This window comes from Gavia stellata, chromosome 18, assembly GCF_030936135.1.
Source record: "Gavia stellata isolate bGavSte3 chromosome 18, bGavSte3.hap2, whole genome shotgun sequence".
NCBI lineage: Eukaryota > Metazoa > Chordata > Aves > Gaviiformes > Gaviidae > Gavia > Gavia stellata.
Genome location: NC_082611.1, coordinates 17,140,035 through 17,165,404, shown reverse-complemented (window position 1 = coordinate 17,165,404; position 25,370 = coordinate 17,140,035). Strand labels below are relative to the sequence as shown.

General features: G+C 39.5%; 1 protein-coding gene across 2 annotated transcripts in view; it reads left to right on the top strand.

Moving 5' to 3' along the window:
- The window catches only part of CREBBP (CREB binding protein), a 93,631-nt gene that overhangs the window by 18,040 nt on the left and 50,221 nt on the right, over positions 1–25,370 (top strand). For both annotated transcript variants that reach the window (XM_059826679.1, XM_059826678.1), the window contains exon 3: positions 17,841–18,017. In XM_059826679.1, coding sequence (XP_059682662.1) covers positions 17,841–18,017 — 177 coding nt within the window. The remainder of the gene's footprint in view (positions 1–17,840; positions 18,018–25,370) is intronic.

Sequence of the window (25,370 nt, the reverse complement as noted above, 5' to 3'; positions counted from 1 at the left end):
TAAAGTCATAGTTGTATTTTCTTGGGAGTATATAGCATGTTCTTGATAGCCTAGAGTATTTTTGGAAATAGGGGGTAGAGCAGTCCCTGAGAAGGTTTTGTGAATTAAAGATACAACAACTTAGTATAGCAAGGATTTGAATTCTTCATTGGCCATGGCTGTGCAGTTTGCATATTCAGATTTATTTAGAGTGCCTGCTTTGTGATTTTTTTGACTTGTCCAAAATACTCTGGAAACCTATGAGGAAACCTCTCTTCTATGCCACTGTGTATATCTCTGCTCTGTTCACTACCAGACTCCTTTCCTGTAACAATTTGGTTTGTAACTGTGGCATTATGGCCCTCTTTTCTTGGACAACACTACAAAGATGGATTTTGTTTGACTGGGTTGAAGTTCTTTAAGAAACCTGCTTAAAAGAGCAGAAGGATTCTTCTTTGAACAATTATCACTTGGCAGGGGCAGAGGAACAGATCATCTTGTTACCATCATTTCCAGTAGTAACAGAATTGTCCTTTTGTGTTGTACTATATTTTTTTGTGAAGTCCATTAAGTCCAGAAAACTTGTTCAAGCCATTTAGAAAATCTTTTTAAATTTGTGTTGTTTTTTAAGATTGTTGGGTGTCGAACACATTAAGCAGTAGCAAAGCTAAGCAGATGGTCTGTTGCTTCCATAGAAATGAGCACTTCATTGCAAGCGTGCTCTGTGTTTAATACTTTCCTGTTGCTGTGAGAGTTCATCCTTTTTCAAATGAGGGAGATGAAGCCTTCATATAGTTCATATAGTATAGTGGCTGGCAAGAGCTTGAAGTTGTGTTTCTGTAGATGAGATGTTTGTATAGTCTCTTGCTGAGATGCATTCCCCTCATCCTAATACTGCTATCAAAGCTTGTGGAAAATCAGGAGAAAATTTTGGGAAGTTCCCCTTCATTTTGTATGGTTCTCAAACTTCCTTTTTGCACTCTGTTAAGAGTTTCGGGCAGTGATTCACCTAATTGGTGCTTTTGCTCTTTCCCTTAAGAAGTAGTAAAGTCCCACTGAGGCGAGTAGGACTCTCGAGTGTTTCCTTTTTCATGTGTTTCCAAGGGGTAATGCCTTCCCATACAGTCCTGTGAAAGGAATTACCTTTTCTTCAGTAACTTCAGAGCTGTATCGCTCAAATAAGGATATTCTGGTACCCAGCAGCAGAAACTTAGGAAAAAATTCCGGAGTTGTGTGTGGCTGAAGATCTGTGGAAGCCAATTGCTCTTCAGCTGCAGTCAAACCACAGCTTGCTGGGGTTCCTTTCAAAGTGTTTTTCTCTATAGGACTAGTAAACCTACCTCTAGCTTAGTTTTCTTCCTGAAAGGTGCAGTTTAATCAAACATGTTACTGGGCTCTGTATGCTAAATAAAAGGATGTAATTGTTTGATCAGATCTCAGTCTGAATCTATAAAGAGATCAGGAGAAAACGGTTGTTTATTTTCATGAGGATTACAGCATTATTGGTGCCTTTTCAAGACTGTAGATTTTAAGTAATCTCTTTATTCTACATATTTTGAAAACTCTAAAGGAAAATATTTGTGTTGATATAAGCTAGAACCTGCCTGGCAGGGGGAAACTGATAGAAAAGCTGGTCTGGCTGGCAGATCTTCCAATGTAGTATTTCAGGAGATGATCTGGTAGTAATGAGTTTAGATACAGAGTTCAAAGTGCTGTGTACAAGTGATCAGTTTTCCTTACTTGTGCATTTATGTATTTAACTGGAAGTTGGTACCAGCAGTAGGATTGGCACCAAATTCTTACAGGTTCAAAATACCACCGACTGTGTGCAAAAATAGACCTAATATGCTGGATTTCTGCATATGAATTTAGAGCAATCTTTTCTCTTAACTGTATTGGCCTAATTAATTTGAATAGCGCAGGTTTTCAACTTTGTTTTAGTCAAAGTAGCCACATGGCAGTGCATGTTGCAGTAGAAGTTCTAGATTAAAGAGGAGGAGGAGGAGGAACAACTCTTACCAGAAGTGAACTTCAGAAAACAGTAAAACCATCTTTTATGTCTACCAAGAGAATAACCAGTTGTCTCACTTTTTTTTTTTTTATTGTTGAGCTATAGAAGAACTGAATTCTGTTATTTGTTGTTTGTAGGCTGGGTGTGTATATAATACCTGTGCTTTTGACAAGCGCATTCACAGTTTTGCTCCCTGTGGTTGTTCACTGAGTCGTGTTTTGGTGTTGGATATTAATCTTGAGTAAATTTAATAAGAGAATAAACTATGCTAAAGAGCAAGAATTCTGATACTAGACTTCAGTTGTATATGTGGCTTGACTCAGTATTTTGAGGAATCTGTGCTAAGGAAAATCTGTGGTGAGGAAAAAATGAAGCAAACTATTTATTTAAACAGATTACCCGGTTGATATTGCTAAGTACCAGATTTAGATACGCTTGCTGATTGTGAATTAAGTCAGCTGAAGATGTTCTCATTCCTTTGCAGTTCTGTGTGTTTTAGCAAACTGCTGGTGCCGTTTGTTTCTCTGGTGACTCTCAATCTGTCTGACTCTGCCTGAATTGTTTTAACATGACTTGCAGTTAATTTGCTTCTCGTCCTCAAAGTTGTCCATACGAGGCTGCCAAGCTGACCGTCTCCTAGCAGTTTGCCTCTGGCAAACACAAGTAGCCAGTCCAAGTTGTATTCCAAATAATACTGCTTCCCAGTTTCGGGGGACTCTTCATAATGTTACAGACTTGATCATAGTTGCTTGGTTCTCTGTTGAATAACTATCACCAAAACAGCGTTTTTACTGAGAAGAGACATACGTGCTTTTATAATAATACAAACAGAAGAAGGATATAAATATATAGAAACACATAACAGCAAAACTCACTGACTCGTAGTAAAACTAAAATATCTGTAAAGCAGTTTTGTTTTGAAGCATGACCATGCAAACTGGTACTCCACAAATGAGTTTACACTGATACACTGAAGAGATTTGGCGACTTAAAAAGCTTGCTTACCACAGCTATTACTCCTGGCACCTGAAATTGAGTTGTTTCCTATTTCTAGTACATGAGTTAAATACCATTTGCAGTTGTGCAGTGTCATTAAAGATCTCTGAAGCGATAGCCGCTTGGCTTCTGTGCTTATGCTTAAGCAAGTCCCTAGGTTCAGTTTGGCTGTAGTGCTGCAAGTTAAATGCTGTAAGAGGCAGTCAGCCTTCGTGGGGGTAAACCACAACTTGGTTTCCCCTCCTTCTGCTTCCAACTCGGGGAGTGAAAAAGCCTGTCTCGGTTAACTTGCATTGGCTTATCACCCTGCTGACAAAAATGAAATGGTTATGGTATCTTTTCAGAGGAGAATTGTGCCGTTATCTTCTACTGTGGTAACACAACACAAACATTAAGGATTTTGTCACTAACTCTAAATCGTATTGGTTACCGTCTTGTCATTCTTCAACTTTTGTTGTTGTAATGGGGTTTATTTCTAAGTAGTGTATCTGAAGGAGGGTTTTGGAAGTGAACTTAATGGATCCACCAGTTCTTTTGGAAGCCACAGGTTAAAAGCAAGTTCTCCAGTGTTGTTTCAGAAGGTTTACTAAAATGACAAAATAAATTTTCAAGTCCTTACTAACAGATGTGACTAAAATTATTTCTTTCTAGTTTTTAGACTGTTTTCACATATCTTCATGCTGCTGTTCATAGTTTAGCTTTTTTAATACACAGGTAAAAGATTACTCAGATGTTGAGAGGGAGGAAACCCTGCCATCTTAAATGTTGGTGTGTAGAAGTTACGAAATGCGTCATTACTTCAGTCAGAAGGAAGTGTCTTTGTCATAGTAGTTTTCCTAATAGAGTCCGATCGGGCGTGTAGATACTATTGCACAAGAGCATTTCTGATGACAAGTCCTCTTAGCAGGTCTCAAAACTTCTCCTTACTTAAAAGATAAACTTAATATTTGTACTTGACAATGAGCTGTGATTATATCGTGAATCCTGTAATTGGAAGTACATACAGAAATGTGTCAAAGCAGCTGGTATAATGGTCTGAAAACTTAAATGCAGGTGGTTTGTTTTCTTAGAAAAAAGGCAATGCAGGAAACTTGGAAAATTACATATAGCATGATACACTGTGCCAGCCTACCTAAGAAACAGATCAGGAGTGGAGAAGCAGTTGAGGGGAGGTGATTCTCCCTCTGTGGCTTCCAGAAGTGAAAACGCTTTGAAGCACAAAAGGGACAGCTTCTACCATCAGAAAAAACATAACATTGCTTGAAAGTTGCATTTTGGAATTTTGAAATCCCCTCACATAGCCAGGAGGTTGAAATTTCAATACAAGAGGCTACACAAGGCATGCCCAAGTCTACTTCATAGTGGGTAGGCCATTTTTCTCCTTTAAATAAAGATTAACTTTTAAACTAGAGAAGATGTTTCAATACACACTTTCCCCCAACATCTCAAAAAAAAAAATAAATCCCGCATTCTTATTGACAAAATTGCTAGTTTACTTTGCAGGGACTGAGTGTAAGGAATGGCAAAATATAATAGCATTTTCCTTTCTTCTTGCAAATGTTTGGAGGAAATACCTGTTGGGTTTTGTTTGGAAGCCTAAGTCCATTTGTGTGTGGCATCGATAGACAGTTTGACTGCTGCAACTTTGTCCATAGGCTGTGAATGGCACATGCTCATTTCTCCTCCCCACCCTCCTCGTCTTGCCACCACAGTAAAGAGCATTTACTCCAGAAATTGCTGTGACTGGGAAGTGGCATACTAAGCTAATTATTTGTGTTTTAACTGTTTGTATATAATCCAAGCAATGGCTTTAGTTTTAAGGTCAGAAGTACTTTGTAGAATTGAGATTTAGATGAATGAGGACTTCAGATGATTTTTGAACTCCTGATGCTACAACAACTACCTCTAAGCAGCATCTGGAAATGTTAGTACTTCAATGTTCTGAAGATGCTCAAGCCCCAAAGTGGTAGTTGTATTCTTCAGTGCGTGTATGTACGAATCTGCTTTAGGTTTGGCAAATAAGAAGCATACTGTGCCATAACAGGATTTAGTAGTGCCTTTGTTTTAGAATAGATCACAGTGAAAATATAGCACGTTAAATACAGGAACATCCTTGCCAAAAGGACCTGTCTATGAAACAGACTTTTAGAAGAGAGTAGCAAGTAGATTATTTAGCAGTGTCTGGGAGATGCTGCTGTTTTGGGGTGGAAAGATTTTGTGTTTTCACAGTGACTGCAGCATAATGCTGCCCTGTCTGTATGGTATTCTTTTTTTTTAAGGGGATTTTTAAAAACAAACAAAGACCGGGTGCCCTTTGAAACTTTTGGCAAGTTGACTAAATTAAATAACTACCTTTACGATGGGAGGATCTTTGTACCCTGGAAGCGGAAAAATGTTGGAACACCACGAGTCGAAGATGGGATTTCAATCTTGGAATGAGCTGTGTTTGCTTCCTTAGTCTGATATTGGGCATCTTGGGTTAAAATAAGCTTCTGGATAGTAGTGTGTGCAAGCCGCTTTCAGAGAGAAGTGTGTGTGTACAGGCCTAGTTTGTACACGCTGGTCAGTTTTAAGCATGCATTTAAAGACAACCATCAGATCTTCCCTTGTTTAAAAACCCGTTGGGAAGTCTCTTGATAGCTTCACGTGAATTGTTAAATCTTCAGTGAGAGCATGTTTCTACAGGAAGACTGAAGATTTCAGGGTAGCTCTTGAAGTCAGTGTGATGTTTCAAAATAAATAACTTTAAGAACCAAATATATTTAAATATTATTTCAACAGTGTAAATTATTTATAGTTGTGTTTCTCCTTAGTTACTGTTAATGTCAGGCTGTGATATTTGTGCTAAGTGGTTGTTTTGAGTAAGCTGTATTGACTTTTTTCTTTTAATGTATTTAAAGTAACCTGTAGTGTAAATTTTGTTTCTTATCTATTTGATCCCCCCCCCCCCCCCCCCCAGTTTCACTTTCTGGATTGAAATAGAATAATTACTTCTTTTAGAAGCACAATCTCTCCCTTCAGTGTGTCCACTTTTCCTTAGGATTCATGTCTGTAAAGAAAGGAAACAGAATACCTCTTTTCGTTCTATTTTTGAGACGCCTTTCCTGTTGCTGTTAACTCTGTAGAGCTACTCTTGCCTTTTCCCCACCTCTGCAGAATATTGTATCCCACAGACTGCCTGATAATGAATCTTCGGCCAGCTTCTGGGAGATAAATGGGAATGACTCTCTTAAATAGTGCTACTATTTTTCTTACCAAAACAGTTTATTCCTTATAATACTAAATTTTTGGAGCATGACGTGCTCTCCACTTACTTGGCTGTCTCCAGCCAACTATAGGAACTCCAGAACTGCTGAGGTGCCGGTGGGCACATCTGTAAATTCTTTTGTGGCCTGTTGGGTACATTTCAAAAGGCTAATACCTACGATACGGAATATAAAGGAAGCAGCATGGACTTTGAGATTTGCTGTTGGTTTAGAAACCTGCATTTAACTTGATGATGATGAAGTATAGGAATTCAGGGGGGACAGGGATATTTGAGTTGAGATCCTGTGTTACAAAGTTCTGTTTTGATGTGACTATAAATGTGTTTTAGTACATGCTGATGCTGCTTCTGGAAGTAACTCCTAAAGATTTTGGCCTGTGAATATGTAATCAAGTGTCTGTAGAGGTGTATCTTAACTGTATTTCAGTCTTTCAACAACACTTAAAAAGAGGATTTTGAATTACTGTTTGTGTCCAAACTAGATTTTCTTGATGAAACAAACCTTTGAAATATCTGTAGTTAATTTTGCAGTTCTAGTTAACTTTCTGTTCCTACACAGTAAGAATAGTTCTTGTTTATCTGAAGAAAGCCACTTTTTCTGCTTGGCACTCATAAAAGCTCTTGAAGCAATTGGAATACATTGATCAATTGTGGCTGATTTATCCATTAGAGCTTTGAAGTTTTTATTTGCAGGGGTTACACTCGTTACAAAGTAAGCCTTCTAAGCTTTATTTTTGATTCGTAAGTACAACAGTGATGCTCAGTGCAGGAATTACTTTGATTCTTCCTATAGTATATTGTGTTGTGTCAGCACTCAGGCTTGTGCAGAATTTTGGAGACATTTCTTTCTTTAGGCGTATATACACTACGAGCATATGATTACTTTATTTTCTTTTTTTTCCTGGAAAAGGTTAATTGCTAATTAAATGTATTAAAGGACTTTGTTCTCTATATATCTAGTCATTTGTAAAGATTGTTTTCCCACGAAATTGTCTTTTGTATTTCAGTAATTATGTGGAAACACTTGTACATCTTTTTTTAAGTGATCTTGTTGCCTTGGAATACTTAAATTTGTCTTTGACCTCTGTGAAATGCTTGGAAGAGAATTTCAAATCTTATTACAAGTGGTAATAAAACACCTGGGTTGTTCTTAATGGGATTTTTAAAATTTTATCTCTAGCTTTACCAAATCTTTCATCCTGTAATAAAGGATGAAGTAAATCACAATTATTCCTGGGCATTTGAGTATTTTCCTTTGAGTTTACTACTGAAGAGCAAGACACTCTAAACACCCCATGGATCTGTTGCGGTAGACTTTTGTGATAGTAGTTAGCTTAAAGAGGTAGGAGAGCAGAGACTTTCAGCACAAGATAGGGTTCCTCTGAACACTGCTAGCCAGATCATGATTTAAGTCTCAAAACTGATTCTTGAAATGTTCCCTTTTTTTAAGGCATTCTTGTTATTCACTGACTTTAAAAGGGAATATTATTAAATGACTATTTTTGTCAAACTGCCAAATCTGCAGATTGGTTTAGGTGAGGAGCTCTCACCTCAGCTGAGATAATAGGATTGCCACCATTCTTGCACGGAAACTGAATTCACTTTTTTTTGGTAACGCCACTGGCTTTCTGCCATAAAATGATTAATCTTTTCCTTGCTTCTCCATCTGTCCCTCTGGCATATACATTTCAAGCACCATGGTGACTTTCTTTTGGAACATGTTACTATAGGATTAAATAGTAATTAGTTGAGACTTTTTTTTTGTCAGTAAACAGATACAAGATGATGCCAACATAGTAAAGAAAGCCTGTCTTTTCCACTTCACAAGTGAATATAAATTCCTGATGGACCTATCTTTTACGCTTCTGAGAGCCTTAAGCGGTTAGGTGGACCTTGCTTCGTGTTAGAGATTTGTGTTCCATACCGGAGGGAGATAAGGGTCCAAAGTGCGAAGTCCTCGGCGTGTGCCTGGCTGGAGAGCTGCTCTTTTGTACTGAGCGTGCGAGCAAAGCGGCTGATCAGAGCCGTGGCAGTAGCACACAGGGGCTGAGGAGGGATTAACTCCAGGTGGTCGATGCCAGATCATAGCAGCTCTGGAACTTGTGTGTGTTACACTCATCTGGGAACCGGTGAAGCTGTGCAGATGGCAAAGCATAGGTCTCTCTCTCTCGTTGAGTTACCACTCTGGAAAGCAGAAATAAGCCTTCTGAAAGCAGTTCTGTCCTCTTCCACTGTTGCTTACTAACAGTATTAAAAGCAGCTGAATTGTCTATCAGTCTGAATTTCTGATGTTCCTCCCTTACTTAGAGCAGATCTACTCTTGCATTCACAGTACTTTGTATACTTTAATTGATAACTTCTGAACATCTGAGACACCTGACTGCTTGATTTCCTTATCTTGAGAGAAAGATAAGAAAGGTTGAAAGGAAGAAAGTTTAGAATTATTTAAGCCAAGCAATGTGACGCACTTCTTGGTAGCAAAAACATTTCAATGGATGGGAAGAGAGAAGGGGGACAAAATGCTAAGCTTTTTAACCAAATTGCATGTTGAAAGCCCAGATTTGAAGTAGGTGTAGTAATTTGATGACAAGGGATTTGAAGGCTTAGTCCAATAATGGAGTATTAAGTGACTTTTTGGTGAGGCCCATAAAAGAGGAAAGTAAAGGGTGCATAGGATTGCATGGCTTGGTGGCAGCAAGTACAGAAATAGTTCTGAGTCCTCCCTGTCCTGTAGCAACTTACCACAGTGGTAGTTTGGAGGCAGGAGCAGTATACCATTTCTGTATACCCAGTCATTCTGTTTGTGCCAAACCCAAAGGATACTTCTTGGATCTATGGGTTGTAGTGGGAACTGCAGAATTTCCATTTCATGACAACTTGCTGTTTTTAAAAAAAAAAAAAAAAAGAGAAGAAAAGGGTCCCTAACAGATCGGTGATGTAATAGGGGATTTTGGATGAAGCATGTGAGACGCTGAGTAGCGGTGGCTCTAGAAGGGTTGGATTATTTATGCACAGTTTGGCTGTCAACCTAAGGGTATTGATTATGGAATAACCCTAAAGTTACAGCTCAGGCATTCAGAAAACTGAATCGTAGTTTATAGGTAGCTTTTGAAAGGTGGAACTAGTTATTGTCTCCTCAGCATTTAGCATGTTATTTCACACTGGGTTGTTTCAGTGATACAACAGGAGAAAGGAGGGGGAACGTCCTTCCTTGCAAGTACAAGGGATTTAGAAGAAAGCACTAGTGAGTGACAAATATGTCTTACTAGAGCAATTTATCCTGTTGAACAGGCAAGCTCTCACGTATGCAACTCTTCAACACTACTGTTAGTTTGTGAAGATCTGGCCTTTTATCAAAACAGATAATATCTAGGATGCCTCTGCTTTCTCTCCTTCCTTAATTATGACATGTACATTATGTTCACTGAAATAATTTAAATTATTAATCTGAGGCTTACAGTTAAATTGATTTTTAGCTTTTGTACCATAGACTAAGTCCAAAATAATATAAGGATAGTGGTGGCTCACTAAAAGGCTGCCTTTGTGTCTTTCTCCTATAACTATTTGGTCAGATTTAGAGGTACGGGAAGGGTTTGGTAGGAAAAAAGGCTCTGACCTTCCTATTTTTCTATTGCCAAAAGAGATCTGGGAGTAGCATAACCAGCAGATTGGCTGTGTATCCTCACACTGCCACTGTAGAGGCTGTAGTTCTTCACAGCACCCCTTCCCAGGGGTCTTCTAAACCATTTCTGTCGTGCTTTCAGCTCCCTCCCGTGTCCTCAGATAATCTTTCTGAGGTGCTGACAGGACAAACCTGGCAATAATGGTGGCTCATTGAGAGCCCTGGATCCACTGTCTGCTGCTAAACGCAGTGGGTAATGGCAGAGGTCTTTGTGCCTTTTCTTGGTGGAGATGTTAATCTGAGCGTCATAATCTACCTGTCCATCTCTCTACTCAGCAGTCTTAGGAACTTAATTATCTGCAAGACCTTTAACAAAAATGGGTCAAATTGACCAGTGGTTTCCAAAGTGATTAGAGAAAAATCAATTTGAGGAAGGGGGAGGAGATGGGACACTGATTGTCACAGCACTATTGCTTAAGCCCAGTTTCCTTAGGATACCTAGCTAGCAAAATAACTGGTTTTGTGATCCTACAATCACTGGCAGTCTGAAGGAGGCGACTTAATTGCTGCTGGATTGAGTGAGTGAATGAAATTCTGTCTTGCAGTCCACCCTGTCTCTGATCTCACGGTGTTAGAAGAGCAATCGTCTGAAGTTGCACTTAGCCATGCTCAGTCTAATATGGTTCTGCAGTGCAGAGTTGGATACAGTAGTTTGATGCAGTTTTTGGTTTCTGTTCTGCACTTCTGCTTTCCTGGACTTTGATACTTGTCTCTGGGTTTGGTTAACAGGCTTGGCAGCTTGGCCAAGGTCTTAGACGTTTTTGCTTCCTGAGATAACTTTTTTCTTCTCACCTTTCTGTGTTGTCTTTTGACAATATAAAGAATTAAGCATATAAAAATGACAGGGGTACAAAGTCAGACATGATACCTCTGATTACAAGCCTTATGGCTTTTGTGAATTAATTCCTGTTGATGAGTAAGAGCACACACTATGTAGATAAAATATTAATATAACCTTGAGAATTTCAGTGGTATTTGGTCACTTACATTTTTTTCTGATTTTTGCTTGAAGCTATAGAGCTTCAGCTCTTACCTGTTGATACGTCTTTGCTAAATAGAAAATATTTGTGCTATCACCTTTCTATTCCCAAAACTGGTATTTTAGGATCACTTCAGCCTTTGCCTTAATAAGATCAGCAAATTAATAAGCTTACTATTTAAGCTAAATAAATTAGGCTATTAGATTGCAATTAGACTGTCTGTTGTAGCTGTGCCTTTTAGTCCTTTGAATAGTTCTTGAGGCCTCTCTGAATCCTGTAATTTTTACGTATCATTCATGAAGAACTAATACAGCATGATTGTCGTCATTACAGTAGCATTCACATCAAGCCAAACGCGTAAAGATGTCCCTTTACACTTAGCCAGTCTTTTCATACCTCCTGTTGTCATATCGAGAGCTCAGATTTGTTGTTCAAGCACTTTGCAGATTCACGGCTTTCAAAGTCCGGCCAAGCTTGTCTAGCTTGCTACCTTTCTTTCTAGGACTGTTTTCTGTTAAAAATCTGGTAGGTACTGAATTGAATATTAATGATAACTATTTTTAGTTTACAGGATTGAATCATAACCAGATTACTTCAGCCAGGTTTGTTTTCCACTGAACCCATGTTGCTTTGAATTCTTTGATTCTTATGTCAACCTTTCAGTATTTTTTTTTCTGCTGTCAGGCTAGTCCACATCTAGTGGTATTGTTTTGTTTTTAAATACTTAACCAGAATAACCTTCTTCCATTTTTGTACAGAAATGTCAGTGTTTCAAAACTTAATGAAAATCAACATTTGACTTAGAGATAAGTTTGGGTTTTTTTCTGGACTAATCTGTCTGGACCAACTGATTTAAAAACAGAATTCATAGCATTAACTTCATGTAGGCAGCAGTGATGCAAGATACAAAACTGGGAGTGTTGTCAGGGGTAGGTGCTGCTCTTTGGCATGTGCCTGCAAATGAGGATGCTTTCTCTCTTGCAGGAGAACCGATAGTGAACTCAGTCTGTCCTGCCAGACCCTTTATTAAGTTTGGAAACCCTGGAGTGAAAGGTGGGCTGGGGCAACAGAGGAGAACAGAGTTTCCCCGAAGGAAAATGGGTAGCAAGGAGCAGAGCTGTATACAGTTCTGTGGTTTATGACAGCATATTGCAGGGGAAGCTAAAAAAAGGATTGTGTATAGGAAATTACGTCCTTGTAACAGTGAATGGTTTTTGCAGCATGTTGTATCGGTTGCGTGTCCTGGGAGCCTCAGAGGAATATGTAGTAATGAAGTAACTCTGCTCGAATGAGAGAACTGGCTGTAGTGGTAGAGGTGAAGGGACAGTTAATAAAAACTTAGAGCAGGAGGAAAGGACAGCATTTATTTATGGCCTAGGCACTTCATGTACAAAGCGGGAGTAGCTCCTTGTTGCTGGGCCAGGGGAAGAAGTACTGCAGTACGTCAGCAGTGATAAAGAAGGGAGGAAACGAGTAAGCTTTAAAAACAGAAGAAATGGCATAGTATGAAGATCCAGTCTGGTCCTAAGGTATCTTTTAAATTAGATTGGTGAATTTCTTGTTTCTGTCAGATCAACTCTGAGTTGCACCATCAGAGGAGGTATATAGATTTGGTCACAGACTTGATCTATAATACCTATGAAAGTCCAGGAACTAGAGGAAATTGAATTGCTGTTCTGCTCTGAAAGTAACTAAAAAGCAAAACAAAGAGAAATACCTCCCACACCTGCTGCTCAGAACATCGCTGTGCGAGATGTCTTGTATAGTCCAAGTCAGCTAAACAAAGGTTTTAAGTTTTTCTTTTTTCAGCTTGGAAGTTTGTACATTCCTTGGCTTGTGAGAGTAGAGTGAAATACCCTACTTCCTATCCACGCTCAGTAATAGATTCCGGTATCTTAGAGAGTTGCCATAGTGATAAAAAAGGGGAATAGAATCTGCTTGTCTTTCTGGGATAGAATTATTAAATTAAATGCATCTTTTCCATTAAAAGAGAGTAGCATTATCATATTTCTGAGAAGAACTGTTTTAGAGTAGAAATAATGCGTTTAAGCTGGTGTCCTGCATTAATCACGTTACTACTTCAGGCACTTTGAGCCTTGACTTGCGGTTCTGTGCTGGGGTGGTTTATAGCACCCCTGCATCTCCCCCATTGCAACTGATGGAACAGCTACGTACAAAACACCTTGCTTGTGACAAGGTCTGCGTTAGTCCATCAGAAGTCATTGCAGTTGTGACCACAAAGAACTGGGCAAGAAGCAAGAATTGCACAAAATTGTAACACAGGAATAGGAGTATAAAACGTGAGTTGACAGAGGATGAGGTGGAAGGAAGGAGCCACCCTGGGATGGAGTGCAGAGAGCACAGCCTGCAGAAAATGGTGGTTGCATCAGGTAGAGAAAGGAGATGACCTGGCAGTTGAATGAACTGATAGAGAGAAAGAGAAGGCAACATCCTTAAGCTTAGAACAAAATGGGAGTGAACTGCAGCATGACCTAGGTTTTCAGAGAGCAGCTTTCTGCTTTTGTTGTAGTGGAAATGCCCAGGCTACCATGCTGATATGGTGAAGCTTGAGTAGCCCTGTGATACACATCTGTGCCCATTCATTGCAGGTGGAAAAAGAAACAACTCGCTCTGGATTGCTTTTTGCTTTTGTTCCTTTCAGGAAAGTAAATATAACAAACTTTAAGGAAAATACAAGTCTTTGATGGCTCAGAGTCCCGCATGAAAACAACCATTCTTACCAGGTTGCTAACTCCCATGTTCTTGCTGGTTTATCTTCTTTGATGACTTGTAATTACCTAGTAATCCCCTGAACTACCTAATTTGGGATCAGAGTTCTGTTTCAGAAATATAAAAACAAAGGTCTTTTGAGTATCTGCCTTGCCCTACCTGCCCCCTCATTTCACATAGGAAAAAACCTGGGGGCAGAGGCAGGAGCCGCAGCATTTGAGCCTTCTGACTCGTTTGCTTCGGAGCTGCTGGTTTCAGTTTGCAGAATGAATAAGCAGTGTGAAATCTTTACTATGTATAGGCTCAATCATCTGATTATATTTGCCAGTTTTTTGAGATTTCAATTAGCAGTGGTTTAGATAAAGTTTTACAGAAGGTCACTTGATCTTAGTGTTCAGATAATTAACTAGGAAATGCCAGTTAATGCCTTAGGCACTCGGACGTCTTTCGGTGTTTGATATGCAGGGCATCTGCCTGATCCTTCCTTTTCGTCCACCTCCTCTTTGTTGCCTTCCTGCCGGTGAGGAGCTGGCTGGTGGTGGTTTGCTTTGCTGGAGTCCCTACCTGACTGCGTTTGCTGGAGGTGGTTGCTGCTGGAATAAATGCTGATCTGCTCCTCAGGTTACCGGTAACAGCTCTGAAACGCTGTTGATCTTAATGCTGTTTGGCAGCAGGTTGTTCTGCCGCTAAAAGTCCTCGTCGATCCCAGCCTTGGTTGAAAACTGTTGTAAATAGATAAGAGTTCATTAGAGCAGTTCTTGCATTGTGTTGTTCACCTCTCCTAGTCGCTGGAAATTGCAGTCCTGTTAATAAGATTAATTCCTCTGGGGCAAAACTGAGCTTAAAAAACCTGAAACTAAGAACACCTATGAGCTTTAATAAGCTCGTCTTGTGTATGGTCCCTCCTGATTTTTGTCTCCATATTTACTTGAGGGATTGCCACATAAGAAAGATAGGTCTTTCCACCTTTTCAGATTTTTTAACTCATTTTTTTTAAAAGATGGACTTCAAGCAAAGTCTTCGGCAGTTTGTTTCAGTGGCAGTAATTTGCAAAACTGAAGTGTAGGTTGAAGGGCATGTCTAATGTTTTACGATGTTATCAAACTATCTGCTTTTTTTAAGTTGTAGACTGGTGTGACTCTTTAGCCTTAGGTACCTTTCACTTATTGAATCACAGCTGTAGACATTGAAATACCATGTGGCAGAGAGCAGGTTTAAAAAAATACAAGGTTTCAAATGGAAGCTACTCTGCTTCCAGCTTGATTTCAAAGAATGGCCAGGCATTTCTTAAAATTTCAGTCAAGTATCTATTACTTAATGACCACCTAGAAAAGGAAAAATTATCCTCATCATATTAAGTACTCAGTTTGGAAGACTTGAAAGGTTGCGTTGTTGTTACACTGAGTTATGATATGTTTAATAACAAGATCTATTGAAAAGGAAATACTAAAATATGATAAACCAACCATGAGGTACCTGTTAGGATTGCATTTCCTCAGTGCTTTTGGGATGTTCTAGTGGTTTAGAGTTTTAACAAACTTTAAAGACAAAGAACAGAAAATTTCATTTTGAGACCAAAATATTTGTAATATTTTTCCTAAAAACCTATTTTTAAATATTTTTTTCCTTTCATTAAAAGAAGTTTATCTTTTCTGATAATGAAATGAGATGAAGAACACCTCTCTCTTTCTTTTGGAGCAATAACTTAAATTGGTGTAAAATTGGCTTAGCATTCTCACTGCCTAAAGAAAATCTCTCATCTGCTTTTTGAAAATTCAGCTGTGTTTTAAGATTCTGCCAGAGGCTTATAACATGACGCTGAGCAAGCTCAGCACACCCATGTTAGGCGGCTTCGTTGTCTGCACTGAGTCTTTTCCATCTCGGTGGCTGAGTGTGCTCCAGCCTTAAGCTGCCAGGTCTGAGAAGGACTTTTCTTGTGCTGTCTCCTCCAGGCTGGTGCAGCCCAAGTCGGGCCATGGAAGTAGTGGAAATAGGTTCATGCGTACGCAGCATTTCTCTCTCCCAATTCACACTCACCACTGTGCTTTCTCAGTGGTGGTGGTGGCTGTGGGGCTCGTAGGAAGCTGTAGCATAGCGGTGGTTGCCAGAATAGTCACTGTATTATTCAATTTAAAAAAAAAAACTTCACCAAACCTGCAAGCCAGTTCAAAGACTAGAAGGGCCAAGTCATTCTGCAGACAAGTGAAGTTTGTAGTTGGGGATTTAGACACAAGGGGAAACTGAGTAACAGCCAAACGGCTAATGTTCCTATTTCTGGCCTCTGAAAGGTTTAAATAGTCGGTCATAAACTACTTTCTCAGAATCTCACTTTTAGTTTCAGGAATTTTCTTCACTGTTAATCTGATAGACCATCGTAGTGTTAATGAATAGCTGTAGATATCAGGTGATCCTTTCACATACCTACCTTGTCTGAAATAGTGGGTTAAGATGAGTGGGTAAGTTCATTAAATACTTTGCTATTAATTCTTCAGAGAAAAGTTGCCAAAATCCATGTTGTAATAAATGATAATTAAAAAAACTAATTTCTTTGGACATACAGTCCTACAAAACAAACACAGAACTACAGAAAATAAAACTCTTTATATTTGTGCAATGTGATGGTAACCAATACCACTTTTCTTTAAAAGTCATCTTCATTACTAAGCTTTTGATGCTGTTAAGCAATTGGGGTTTTTTGGTCTTATATGCTATTTGAATTATTCAACTTTACTCTGGAACACAGCACATCCATGTCAACCTCTCACATTGCCAAGCTTTTTTTTTTTTTTAACGTGCATATAGTGGGTCAGATTATTCTGTAAAGAGATAACATTTTGTACAGTGGAAAAAGGCCTGAATCTGGCAACAGTCACTCCGCAGGATGAGGGCTGAGGGAATATTTCCTAACGTAAAGCTACTTCGACTGCAGCTGGGCCAGCTGTCTAAAACCCAAGCGTACAAAGTACACTGACAAAGAGGACAAGGCACAGTCAAATTGTGTTTATTGGACTCTGCCCCAACATAATTTACTGCTCTTAACTAGTGCTTCATCAACTGGTTGTTCAGTCCGATTCCTGTAAGCATGAAAAAGCAACCACTGAGCAATTCCTTATTACGAGGCTGTTACACTGATAAGCTGATGTGCACGGTCCCTCTTCCAGCCACGGGAATAGTCCTCCTGAATCCCTGTTGGTAGGGGAAGTGAAAAGACCAGGACCATGGGCAACCAGTGTGTTGTGTAAGGAAGGGCTGGAGAGGTCAAAGGAAGGGGAAAATAGGATTTAGTATTACAAATAAAGACTTGCTCAGTGGTTGGTTTTGTATTTAAGATGTTCCGACAGGTGATAAAGTCGTCTAGAAATCCTCCCACTGTGGGGCAGGGGGGGAGCACAAACATGGTCTGTCGACTTCTATTTCCTCTTTATTTGGAGAGGGGAAGGAGGGTCCTAGTCTTAGTTATGCTCTTTGAAAGAAGCAAATTCCTGCAAAAATGTCTTTTCAAGACCTTTTGTCCAGTGTAATGTTAACTGGCTCAAGTAATAGAGATTTCACCACTTTTCTTGGGAGACTGTTCTTCAGGCAAAATGGCTCTTTGGATGGACAGTGTTCTCTTTACTCATTCGGGAGGAGTTGTATTTCTGCTTGCTATTCTTAAGGAGTTTTGGGGGTGTAATTTGTCAAGGGTGTCAGCTGTAGATAGATGTCCTTTTGTTCAGACGTTTTTCCTCAAGTACCAAAACATAAGTAGATAAGCATTTGCTAGATGCCTCTACATATTCCCCTCCCTTCCCATCTAGTCTATGTACAGAGTCATGCTTTGTGCACAGATTGCACAAAGTATTACAGGATTTGAGGTTTGTTTGGTTTTCAAAAGTTTTTGTAGTGTTGGAAAAAGTAATTTCTGTCAGTGCAGATTGGGAAGGATAATCTTGTTTACTCCTTTGCATTCGCACAATGATTTTGTAAGTTGAATTGCAAGACTTCAGACACACACAGCTGTGTAAATTTGTAAAATATTTTTTTAAAATGTAATTTAAATTTGATTAAAGTTGTGAAATTGAGAATTTAATATTGAGCAACTTAAACTGGAGTTTGGTGTCTGTGAATGCAAAGATGGATATTTGACATATGTTTTCTTTTTTTTAATGTCCCTTTGGAATCAAGGAAATTATAATAATTTCATTCATTCTTTTCCAGATGGGAATGACAGGTAACACTAGTCCCTTTGGGCAGCCTTTCAGTCAAACTGGAGGGCAGCAGATGGGAGCTACAGGAGTGAATCCTCAGTTACCAAACAAGCCAGGCATGGCGAACAGTTTGTCTCCCTTTCCTGCCGACATCAAGAGTACTCCCGTCACCAGTGTGCCAAATATGGTGAGTTGTACCTGCCTGTTTCCCTTATTCATTATGTCTTGATAGTGCATTCTAAATTCTTGGGTGATACGGCTTCTGCAACGTGGCTGGATGACTTCTCCACAGTCATTTAAACATCAGAGTTGCCCCATGGTTCCTCACTACCACTCTGCAGCGCGTGTAGAAAGTTTGTGTACATTTTCATGCAGTAATTTAACTTTCTAAGCCATCACAGTGTTTTGTTACAAGAATTGCATTACATCTTTTCGTTTTGTCTGGTACATTTAGTTCCAAACCAGATGAAAATGTCTCCTCTGTAAGTGATGTTTGTAGGTTTAAATTCCTACATCAGTTAGAATGTGTTGGATACATCATCAGCTTCCTGAAAATAAATAGTATCTTTCATATCCTTTGAATCTAATATGGTAAACACACCGCATGCTTCTCAGTTTATATTGTGCATGGCTTGCAGCTCACAAGCTTATGAGAATAGTTCTTATTAGGATACCTTGCCCAAGTTTGTAGTATTCTGTTTACTAGAGTTTTCTTTATAAAGTGAAATTAAATATTCCCATTTGTCTCAGTATGTCTTTGTATTAATCAAACTGCTTGTGTCGTTTCTATGGAAACTCCAGCTTGTTGCCTTTTATATTCTTATACATGATAGCAGTTACTATAGAAACTTGTAAAACCTTCCATAAGATGCAAATTGCTTATTTTTTAATTTAACTAGAAAACCAAGCTATTTTTTGGCACGAGCAATGCTTGTCCTTCCATCAGTGAGTTTGCTACCTGCCTATCATTAATAAGGCTATATATGAGAGGGAACAGGATGTAACAAACTTCCTCTTTTCTCCTCATTTTAGAGGACCACTTCCTAATTTTCCTTTAGTTAACTGTGAAATCTTTGTTTAATATCATCTGTCATTTACTACTTAAGATTATGGAAAGAAGCTGGTGACTAGGATTAAGATCACGTTCAGAGTACCACTTGCACTCATGCAGAATATTTGTGAAAGACAATTTGCTGCATGACTATTCTAATTCTGTTTTTAAAATACTTTAAGTTTGGATCAGGTGTAAAGCAAATGAGTTATTGCCCTGATTCTGCAGATAACCTGCAAATTGGCCCAAAGTGCTGTATTTGTCTCAGGGACTGGTTGATTCTGTAGCCTAATTTTGTGCTCATTTAAATGTGAGGTTTTGGGAAGCCTAAATCTTAATGTACTCGCTTATTGGTATAAGATGTAATGGCAGATATTCAGGTGGAATAAAAAAAGGCATTTGCCATTCAGGCTTGTCTAGTGGTGGGGGAGGAAGTAAAAGAAAAAACTTCGTTTCCTTTCTCCCATCTTGTCCAAGAGACAGAGGAAGGTAGGAGAAACTTACTTCCCAGTACTATCAATTGCAGTTTCTTTAAAATGTCAAAAATACCAGTTGTGTTCTGAGAGGATAATCAAAACCACCTTTCTTTTGTTTCTCAGGCATCAAAAGCTTCATATGTCCAATATATCTTTTTTTTTCCCCCTCAAGCCAATACGTAGAGTAATAGCCATTTCAGCCGATAGATATCTGTACTGTCGAGCCAAAATATCTCAACCCTGCTTATGGATCATGTGGTGGTTAGAGTTGGGTTGTGCTCCTGATGGGGGTGGAACTTGCATCTTTAAAAACTGAAGTTTCCATCTAAACATTTTTATTGCAAAGCCAAGAATTTAAAAGGAAATGTCAGACTTGTTAAATTTTAACCTTTACTTGGCAGCAGTGGGTAAGGCAGTGTAATTATTTGATAATACTACATACATGGCCATATGCTATTCCTTCCACGGGGACTTTGCTTTATTCAGCTTACAATATGAACGGTGCCCTCTGAAAGAGCATGTAGTCAACATTTTGTTCTGGTTTTGCTGCTCAGTGTGTAGCTGTGGGCCGTGTTGACTGGATGCAGTAATATATTTCACTCAGCCAGTCTTTTCCAAACGGTCTTTTCTGTGGCAGTCATCACTGGAGCAGGCATATACTTGAGATGAGTTAATTTTCACAGTGCCTCTCTGAGATGATGATGTGTTGCCCCAGTTTTAGACATGAGACTGAGAGGCACAAAGAGACTAAGACTGGAAGAATCTGCTGACTCTGAACTTGAGGTTTGTAGGCTCTGGCTTGCTAAAGTCTTCCTTATTTCATAGATTAAGACATGATCTAAGGGTAAAATAACATTCACATTGGTTAGATGTGTGCTTCCATCTGTCTCTCGCATTGGGCAACTAAAATATCACCCAAATGGCACTTGTGAGAAGTTGCTTGTGACAGAAGCAGCTCCCCAGAGCAGAGTTGCAGTGTTTGAACTATTACGCCATGCTTTCTTGCTGCAATACCTTCACCATTTTCTATGTCCCGTGATGCTTTAGGACCCTAGAGATGGCGGTTTGATTTAATGTATTTGGCCTTGTGCGTGGTCTGCTGGAGACACGGTCTAGCCTGTTTCCTGAAGGAGGCAGGAGTGAAGTGGAAAAGGGTATAGAGTTATGTTACTGTCTATCAAAAATCACATAGAATCACAGAATCACTAAGGTTGGAAAAGACCTGTAAGATCATCAAGTCCAACCATCAACCAACAAACCCCACCATGCCCATTAAACCATGTCCCACAGTGCCTCTTCCACACGTTCCTTGAACACCTCCAGGGATGGTGACTCCACCACTTCCCTGGGCAGTTTATTCCAGTGTCTCACCACTCTCTCAGTAAAGAAATTTTTCCTAATATCCAGTCTGAACCTCCCCTGGCGCAACTTGAGGCCGTTTCCTCTTGTTCTGTCACTCGTCACTTGGGAGAAGAGGCCGGCAATGGAGCTGTGGAGGATGAATTCAGACTCCATCTGCTACAACAATCGAAAGACCAACTACATCTTTTTAAAAGGACCTCCAGGGTTTTTTGTGAGATGATTGGAACCACATATCTTGCTAAACCAGCCCTCTATACTATCCTTATCTTAAAGGGCCCCAAAAGTACTATTCCATGTGAGAGACAAACCCATGTGAATGAAAACATTGGTTATATGTGGCATGTCTGAGGCAGGAAACCAGATTCCCGGCATGACGTTAAACACCTTGGTTACCACTAAGAATATCTAAATAAGAGAAGAGGAAATAAAAAGGTGCAGCTGTTGTCTTAAGACCCCTTGGTCCTGAAAAGCAAGACGTTTTTTAAATATGCCTTTCAGTCTTTGCCTTTCTCTGTAACCACTTATGTAACCAGTGTAAAAGTAAAGCAAAAGATGAGTATGTTTCTTAGCCCACATTATTATAAGCATCATTATGTGTGGCACCCCTGTCCCAAACGCTAACCAGGAGTTTTCCTGCTGGCAGCCAGGATAAACCTCTGCTGCAGCAGTGGATTGTTTTTAATCCAAATTCAGGCTGCCACTCTCCTAAGAATGACATGCTCTCTCTTCCCCCCTCGCCTCCCAAACGAAGTCGTTCTCAGAAGCATTAGTTCATTGCATCTTCCAGCCCTTGTTCCAAGCATGACCTTACACTAGACCCTGAGAAGCACATTTGGTTTCATCTCTTTAATTAGAAAAAAAGTAACAAACCTTAGGGTACTAAAATTATTAAAAGGTCAGCATTAAGGTATTAATTTTCAGTGCCAGCCAGATGGATTGATTTTTTTTATTTGTTTGTTTTGTTTGGATCCACAGTTAGGAAAACAACATATTAGCTTTTACTTTGTGTGACTGTTACAGAATACGATCAGTTTTCCTTACAGAATGGGCAGCTTGAAATCCTGAGTGAATGACTTCTTTCCAAAAGAAAGATGTTGCTTCTGACATTGCTGGAAGTTTTGGTGACACAGTATTGAGATTCAGCATCACTTAAATTGTTTGATGCAGGATTGGCAGTGCTCTGCTGCGGTGAGATCATGTAAAATCTCTGGACTGTGGAAGTGAGCCATGCTCTGCACTTTGGCACTCCGCACAGTGTGCAGCCTGTACGGGAGCCAGGAGCCTCTTGTTTTCGGAGTACCCAGATGCTGGGATGTGCTGTCAGTGGGGGGAACCCTGTTAGACTGTTCCATCAAACTTGCTGAAGCTTCGCGGTGTCTGCAGTGCTGCATATTCCAAGGGTGGTGATGGATGGTTTCTTTGTGGACATACCAGTAAATCTAGTATTTCTGCATGGGTTAGGAGTACAATGTGTGAAGTTTGGCTTCCAGACACCAGCTTGGTTTCACAGTTATCCTTATGACCAGCAGATGGAGTTGAGAGAATGTTACTTTTTGGAAGAGAAGGTCTATAAAACAAACAACGGTATCAAAATAGTAATCCTTTGTGGCAGTGGATTCTTAATTATCTCACTAAGGTCCATGGTTGATTACAAATGTGTCTTAGAGAACTAAAAGGCATTTTTTTAAATGCAGGATTTGTCTTAATACAGTGATTCCAGAAAGTGGCATTCTGTTCTCAGGGAAAAGGAAAGAATATGGAAGTAAAAAGAAATTATGGAAGAGGAAATGTATTTTTAAAATCTAATGCTGTATGGAAGCTAGGCTGACGCTTGAGTTCTGTATCAGGTTGTTTACCTATTGAAAGATTACCAGTGCTACTGAAATTGGTGCCTACTTTTATAAGAAAGGGTACATAGTGTTTGATCTTGACAGACAATGTTGAGCGCCTTTGAATATAAACATGTCAAAACAGAGGATTACTGGTCATCTCAGTAAAGTAAAACCGCCAGGGAACTTTGTGTCCATCCAAGTCCATGAAGATGAGATACTTGTGCATATGTGCTGCCTAGAAGCACAGGAAGTTTTTGCTCCTCAGAATAGGGACAGGGCAGAACTGTCTTCCTGTATGAATATATAGCTTCCATAATTTTAAATGGTATTAATAGCTGCTTTACACTATAGAAATGTTGTATTACTCTGTTTTCAGAAAGCTGGTTAATGAAGCTACCATCTCTGTCAGAGGTTGTAGCAGACTTTCAACCCTGATTTGCTTGTTCTGTTTATGGTGGAGCTCAGCAAGGGAGCAAGGGAAGCAAAACTATCTTTTTTTTTTTTTTTTTCCTCCTGTATCTGACCGTTGAAGCATTTATTTTAATTGTGGGAGCAGAAGCGTCTGAATTTCCTGCTTCATCAAGAAAACTGTTAGTCATTCAGGTGAAGCAACGTGAAGCTTCCGGCTCGTTTTGGAGTGGAAGGATTTCTGTGGTTGATGGAGGATTTATGCACCTTTTGGCGTGACTGCAGTGCACTAGCGTATCTCCGGTTTTGAACTGATACTGTAGACCACTGTTCTTAAAAGACAAAGTAACAGGGAAGCGATCAACTTCCTCATACAGTCAACAGTCTTGAAAGTGAGGTGGTAGAGAGAGCATTCATTATACTTGCATGTTTAGGACTTTACAAGGTTGAAATAGTGACCAACATAACTGGATAGAGCTTAGGCAATATTCTGAGTTCTTTTTTTTGTGCCTACCTGCAGACACTCTCATCTGGACCGAGATGGCTTGTTCTTCTAATTACTGATATGCCACAATTCTTCTTTTTTGTTACTCAGTCTTCCAGAAGTCCTTTTGGGTCAGGGCATCTGTGCTGATACAGCTGTAGTCATGTCTGTTAACTGGTAGGGTAGTAACAAAAGGAGAGCTTTGGCTTGGGAAACAATTCTTTGACTGGGATGAAAACATCGCTTCCAACAAGATTTTCTTTGGCATGGTCTCTGTATTTTTCTGCAGATTGGCTGAACTAATTGTTTCCTATTTGTGACCCAAGAATTGTTTCAGCAAAACCTGTCTGCTCTTGTGGTTTGTTCACAGAAGAAGTGGAAGACTTGCTTTCAGCTGCATGCACTGAGAGCATAAGCAGATGGGTTTCCCTCACCCTCTTTCCTTTTATTGCTCTTTTTCTTGCAAGCTCAAGACAAATGGATGCAGCAATTCCTCTTTGTTAAAGATTTACTATATAATCATTACCAGTGGCAGAGTCCCCACCTCCTCCATCAAATACCAGACATTGCGCTTTCTTCTTGATCTTGTGTGCTTCGTTCTCCAGAAGAAAAGCTAGCTCTTTAAAACCTGATGTGCGACAAAGCTTGCTGCTGGAGTAGTGTTAACTTGTGCCAGGGAACCTTTTGTTAACCTAAGAAAATGAGGTTTGTTGCTGTTACGTGCTCTGTTTTGTAGGCTATGGAATTTTCTGGGGAGTCCTTCTCAAAGATCAAAAGTAGAGTGGGCTGCAAATGGTGTATTCTGTCATTTACGGGTGATGTTCCTTAAATGTAATAAGCAGGCTTTGGTCAGTAGCTCTGTAGACAGCACTGAACTATTTCCTCTGTTACCTCCCCAGTATAATCCTGTTCTTCCTATATGCTATTTATAAGTGGGTTTAATGGCTGATTTTCCTTAGGTAGCTTGGAAGTTGGTGAGCTTTTCTGTGGTAACCTATATTTAAAGTGCATAATCAAAGTGATTCTTGGGACAGTTTCATATTTGTCCGTGAGATTAAGTCAGGCTGTGAATCACCGGGATTAAAGCACTTTTGCAGTCCTATATCTGCTCCTGCTAGTTGTTACAGGCTGTGGATGTGTTTAATTTTGAAAATCAGGTTTCTATATTCGTTGTCCTTCAAAGGTCCAAGAAGGTAGTTGAAAAGCTTCTAAATCTGGGCTGAAGAAATGACATGTTCAGGAAGCTATTTGTCTCTTCCGCAACTGTTATGAGCCATGTCTTAGACTGAAGATCTCTGTGGGTATGCAGGCTCTGTCAGGCAGGGCTCGGGCATTGGTACAGAAGTGTGTCCATAAAGAATGGATGCTGGAAATAAAATACCAGATTTTTACAAGCTGATAGAGCCTAGCATCATCCTGTAGTTAACTCTAGTTCACTTCAGTAGACAAAATGCAATCCAGATTTAGGTGGCCCTTTCTGGAAGAAAACTGTGTACATCTTACCTTGGAAATTTTCTCTATGAAAGGAATATCAGCACTCAGTTGTGAGAAGAAAGGCTAATTTAGGCTTGGAAAATCAGTTCTGCCTTTTACTGTAATAGATAGACACAGTCATATAATTTTGACTGTCTTCTCCCATTGGACTCCTGTCTGTTGGGGGCAAGAAACTAGGACTGAAGTGTATAAAACCTATAATATGAAAACATAATACTAAACAGACTTGAATTCCATCTCCAAGTGTGGTAAGAGCTCATTCCTGTTGGAATTACAATCTGTCTAAGAAACAGAAGATTTTTGATGGCTTGTTACTTAAACTATTGTTTGCAAATGCCTTAAGAGGAACCTCTCGATACATTTTTGCTGTTCCAAGGTTAGAATAGAAATGTTTGAGAATGCTACAGAGACTGGCAATAATAATCCTTGTAGC